The following is a 5,833-nucleotide window of genomic DNA, read 5'->3' as shown; positions in this document are numbered from 1 at the left end:
TCAGTAAATGTTTTAAGTCCTCTTCACTTTCAGCAAGCAAGGTTGTATCATCTGCGTATTGCAGGTTGTTAATGAGTCTTCCTCCAATCCTGATGTCATGTTTTTCTTCATAGAACCCAGCTTCTCGGATGATTTGCTCAGCATACAGGTTGAATAAGTATGGTGAAAGAATACAACCTTGTCACACACCTATCTTAATTTTAAAACATTCAGTGTTCCCATATTCTGTTAGAAATTCTGAATCTGACCAGAAAAGAAGGCTGAGATCTTCCCTATAGGAGAAAAGCAGATAGGAGCCACCAAGTGTGTATAGTTGTGTCTCTTTCTTTGTCAAGGTTTCATAGAGTTCAGTGACTTGGTCTCTGTGGTCCCAGTCCTTATTAAGATTTTTTCCCTCAGACCGACTTACAAATTTGAGGCGTTTGGGGACCATCTTGGAGTATGGATCTGAAGAAACACCTTCTCCATGTTTCTGTCCAACATCCCCGACCATGTGTGTATACAAACCAAGTGTGGTGTGGGGTCTGTTGGCCACACTCCTGATTCTAATTCCACTTTATTTAATAAATCAACCTTGGTCTTATTCCTGTTGATGGCTGATAGGTAGATAAGATGAATCTCATATTACAAGCTAGCTGTTGCTTTTAAGTGCCATTGAATCGGTTCCAACTCATAGCGACCCTGTGTAGGGTTCCCAAGGATCGGCTGGTGGATTTGAACATTGGACCTTGCGGTTAGCAGCCCAGTGCTTATCTAGTGCCACACTAGAACTCCTACAAACTACTAATGATAAAGTCTAAACAGTTGTGTTCTGTTGTGTATATCTTGACTCATAGCTTTCCTATAGAACAGAGTAGAACCGCCCTATAGCGTAAATCTCTATGGGAGCAGATCGCCAGGTCTGTTAACCCATGGAACAACTAGTGGGTACGAACCACCAACTTTTTGGCTAGCAGCTGAGTGCTTAACCATTATGACATCAGGCTTCCCTCTGTAAACAGTATGTTGTTGTTGTTGTTCAGTGCCATCAAATCTGTTCTGACTCGTAGCAGCCCTGTCTAGAGTTTCCAAGAAAGAAACAGTGGGTTTGAACCAGGCTTGTGGTCTAGTGCATTATCCTGTAATACCACACCAGGACTCCAGACAGTAAGGGGCCAGAAATAGCAAAGCTTGACTCCCAGCTCCACTTTCCCCTAGAGTGGGTTATTGGCCAAGACCTTTAGCCTCTCTGTCCCATTATTCTTTCACCAGGCTGACATCTTTTACTGCTGTCGAACGTATTAACACAAAGCTAGCAGCTTCAAAACAACCCCTGTTTGTTATCTCACTGCTTCTGTGGGCCAGGGGCCAGGCACGATTTACTCTCTCAGTGTTGTATCTGAGGTTCAAGGCTGCTGGCAGAATGCATTTCCTTGCAGCTTTGCTCGCTTCTCCAGGGCCAGCAGTTCCTGCATCTCTGACCTTCAGATCCTTTTTGAAAGATCCTCTTCACCTGATGAGAGGAAACCTCCCAAGCATAAACTCCCTATTGAGTAAAGTCAACTGATGGGTTTAACGTCACCCGCGATAACCCTTCATCTTTGCCATAGTCACATGAATGATGTTACATCATATTCACGGGCCTGCCTACACTCAAGTATGTGTCTGTGGGGTACAGGGGGCTGGGGGTAAACGTGCAGGGGGAGCACGTTTAAAACATAACATGTGTAACAGGAGATGGGACCATGAGGCTGTTTTCAAATTCTGCCTACCGCCTCCCTGCAAACTAACGTTTCTAATGGCACCTCTCACACATGGTTGTTTAGAAAATTAAAGGATATCAAGAATGTCATACAGTAAGTACCCAGCAAGCAACAGTTGCCTGATTTTAGCATTTTTGAGTAGGATCAACACTGGACTGCTAACCACAAGGTTGGTGGTTCAAACCCATGAGCCACTCCTTGGAAACCTCTACAGGGTCACTATGAGTCAGAATTGCCTTGACGGCACTTTATAACAACACCACCATATAATAGCAAGCTCCTTGCTAGAAGCTGGGGATTCAGAAAATAATACTAAAAACCTAGCAGTAAATAAAATCATAAAGTTTGTCTATTTCTTAGTTTAAAAGTTGGCACAAAGAATTAAGTTTGAATTCAACTAAATGACTTCTTGATCTAAAGACTGGGGATTCTCGTGGTTTGTGGGGACCAAAGTCAATTTTTTTTTTCTTTTTTTAACACTGACTCCAATCAAATTTTGTGAGCCGGAGGAGTGGAGTTTCTTTCCTGGAAGGCCCGACTTCTGACTGTTAAATTGCAACCAGAGGGGCAGTTAGTTGGTGTTATTGCTTCAGCGCATGCAGCACGGTGGCTCCGTGCAATAAACACTACACTTGCCAACCACAAAGTCAGCGGTTCGAGCCCACCTGTCACTCCGCAGGAGAAAGATGAGACTTCCTGCCCCTGCAAAGAAGTACGTCCTTGGGAACCCTATACAGGGTCGCTATGAGTTGGAAACAATTTGACAGCACTTAACAACAACAACAGTTGTCACTGAGCACCTTCTCATCCATTGTGTCTCCACGTGTGTCACAGTAGATGGGCTCTGAATGGATTTCAAAAGTTGATTTTTCAGGAGTAGATTTCCAGACCTTTCTTCTGAGGGGTCTGTGGGTGAACTCAAACTCCAACCTTCTGAGTGGTCTGTGGGTGAACTCAAACCCCAACCTTCTGAGGGGTCTGTGGGTGAACTCAAACCCCAACCTTTTGATTAGTAGCAGAGCATGCTAATGGTGAGCACCACAAAGGGACTTCTCAAATTTTAGCCTCAACTACGTACATTCAGTGGGCCCAATTCCCAGGTCTCTGCTGGAAATGCACCCCAGAAGGTTCTAGCAAACCACCAGGGTTGAGAACTGCTACTTACTAGCCTAAGCCTAGGAGTCTTTCAGAGATCTGAAAACCGAATTTCCTTTAAAGAGTAATTGCCAAAGACCTTCTGCCAATAACGAAACCCAATAACCAGAGTTATGAGCTGCAATAACGCAAGTTTTTCACTTACTTTCGCCAAAGCAATTGCAACCCAACGTTTCACACCTTTTCAAACCACTCTCCCAGGTCTGAAGGTGTTGCTGCTTTTAGGACAGGAAGCCTGTCAGTCGTGGGAGTCAGAAACAGCTGGGATGGTACACACCTATCCAAGGAAGATGTTGGTGACCCAATAGCACATTCTCTACCTGCTAATTCAATATTCACTGTTACCTACACGTGGTTCAGCAGGTGAAGCAGGTCAGCAGTTCAAGCTTGCGGGAAAAAGATGAGAAACCAAAGTAGAAACCATTTTACTCTGTACTATGAATGGTTATGAGTTGAAATCAACTTGGCAGCATCGGATTTATATGGCTTCATGTTGGGGACCAGGACATCAAAGATCAGTAGGATCCAAGCTCTATCTTGGAAGCTCAGAGTCTCATGCCAAGATGCCCTTTGGTGCCAGAAGAGAAGGGATTCAGTGTTACAGGCAGGGAATATATTTGGGAGTTGTAAGATTCATGCTCATTTGAAGAATGTTCTTCATCGTCTATGAAAATATCTCTCCAGGATTCAATCACTTCCAAGAGAACAGCCCCCTTCCATGTCTCCATTCTTTCCCATCCTCATCTGCTCCCCTGCTAAGGATACCAAAGGATTCCTGACGTGGCACTGTGGAATAATGCACTGGACTACAAGGTTGTTTAAATCGCAAGATCGGCAGTTCAAACTCACCAGCCACTCCTTGGAAACCTGACACAGGGTCGCTATGAGTTAGAATCTACTTGACAGCACTTAACAACAACAACAAAAACAACCATTTGCCCCTGTTGTTGTCAAGCGCCGTCGAGTCGATGCCGACCCATAGAGACCCTAAATAGGGTTTCCAAGAAGCAGCTGGTGAGCTTGAACCACCGACCTTGCACTTCAAATGACTTTGCAGTCTGATGCATTAGCCCACAGTGCCATAGAATCCTTTAATATTGCAAGTTGAGGCTTGAAAGTTTTCTTCAGTTCCCTCAGCTTGAGAAACGCTGACCATGTCCTTCCCTTTTGGTTTTCTAACTTCAGATCTTTGCACATTTCATTACAATATTTGACTTTGTCTTCTTGGGCTGATCTTTGAAGTTTTCTGTCCAGCTCTTTTACCTCCTCGTTTCTTCCATTTGCTTTAGCATCTCTATGCTGTACAGCAAGCTTCAGAGTCTCTTCCAACATCCATTTTGAACTTTTTCTTCTTTCTTGTCTTCTTAATGACCTTTTTGCTTTCGTCCTATATGATGTTCTTGATGTCATCCTGTAACTCTGCTGGCCTTCAGTTTTTAGTATATAATTCATCAAATATATTTTTGAGATGATCTCTAAATTCAGGTGGGTTATGTTCAAGGTCATATTTTGGCTCTCATGGACTTGTTTTCATTTCTTCAGCTTTAGCCTAAACTTGCATATGAGCAATTGATGGTCTGTTCCACAGTCTGCCCCTGGCCTTGTTTTGGCTGATGATATGGAGTTTTTTTACCATTTCTTTCCACAGATGGAGTCAATTTGATTTCTGTACATTCCATCTGATGAGGTCCATGTGTATAGTCGTCTTTTATGTTGCTGAAAAACGATATTTGCAAGGAGCAAATCATTGGTCTTCCAAAACATTATCATGTGATCTCCAGCATCGTTTCTATCACCAAAGCCATATTTTCCAACAACTGATCCTTCCTCTTTGTTTCCAACCTTTGCATTCCAATCACCAGTACTTATCAGTATATCTTGATTGCATGTTTGATCAATTTCAGACTAAAGAAGTTGGTAGAATTCTTTAATTTTATCATAACTGACTTTAGTGGTTTGTGCATAAATTTGAATAATAGTGGTATTAACTGATCTTCCTTGTTGTTGTTAAATGCCGGTCCATTCCAATCCATAACGATCTTGTATAGGGTTTTTGAGAAGCAGCTAGTGAGCTAAAACCACTGACCTTGCAGTTCAAACTGACTTTACCGTCCATCACATTAACCCACAGCACCACATCAGGACTCCAGTTTTCCTTGTAGGTGTACGGATATCATCGAATCACAAACAACTCTTATTGTTGTTGTTAAGTACCATGGAGTCAGTTCCAACTCATAACGAACCCTGTACAGGGTTACTGAGGCTGTAAATCTTTACAGGAGCAGAAAGCCTCATTTTTCTCCCGCGGAACAGCTGGTAGTTTCGAACTGCTGACCTTGAGGTTAGCGGCCTGATTTGTAACCACTGTGCTACCAGAGATGTTCTGTATGATGACGAATGTGAAGTCATTTGTCTTCAATTTGTCATTCATGCATGTGATTGCCAGATTCATAATGGCCGGTACCAGTCCATTTCAGCTCATTAATGCATATTGATGTATTCTAATGCATATTAATGCATATTAATGCATATTGATGTTTATGCTAGTCATTATGTTTACGTTTCACTTTTGACAAATTCCAATTTTCCTAGATTTAAACTTCGTACATTCCATGTTCCAGTTATTAATGGATGTTTACAGCTATTTCTCCTCCTTTTGAGTTGTGTCCCATGAGCAAATGAAGGTCCCAAAAGTTTTACTGCATTCAGGTCATCATGGTCACTGTACTTTGAGGAGGCAGCTCTTCTCCAGTCGTATTTTGGATGCCTTTTAACCTAAGGGACTCACTTCTGGCTCGAAATCTAACAATATTTTGGTGTTGTTCATCATGCGTTAATATTCAATATTCTGGTGCTATCTGACAGTATCCCGGTGCTGTTCATAAGGTTTTCAGTGACTAAATTTGGACTTGGTGATAGAAATGATGCTGGAGAAC

The 5,833-nt window shown here is 42.5% G+C and overlaps 1 protein-coding gene across 1 annotated transcript in view; it reads left to right on the top strand.

Moving 5' to 3' along the window:
• LOC102835109 overlaps nucleotides 1-5,833 on the top strand; it is a 42,679-nt gene that overhangs the window by 18,130 nt on the left and 18,716 nt on the right. Inside the window, exon 3 of the mRNA XM_006833737.1 lies at nucleotides 3,099-3,166. Coding sequence (XP_006833800.1) covers nucleotides 3,099-3,166 — 68 coding nt within the window. The remainder of the gene's footprint in view (nucleotides 1-3,098; nucleotides 3,167-5,833) is intronic.

Source organism: Chrysochloris asiatica, unplaced genomic scaffold, assembly GCF_000296735.1.
Source record: "Chrysochloris asiatica unplaced genomic scaffold, ChrAsi1.0 scaffold00007, whole genome shotgun sequence".
NCBI lineage: Eukaryota > Metazoa > Chordata > Mammalia > Afrosoricida > Chrysochloridae > Chrysochloris > Chrysochloris asiatica.
This window is presented reverse-complemented; position numbering and strand designations above follow the sequence as displayed.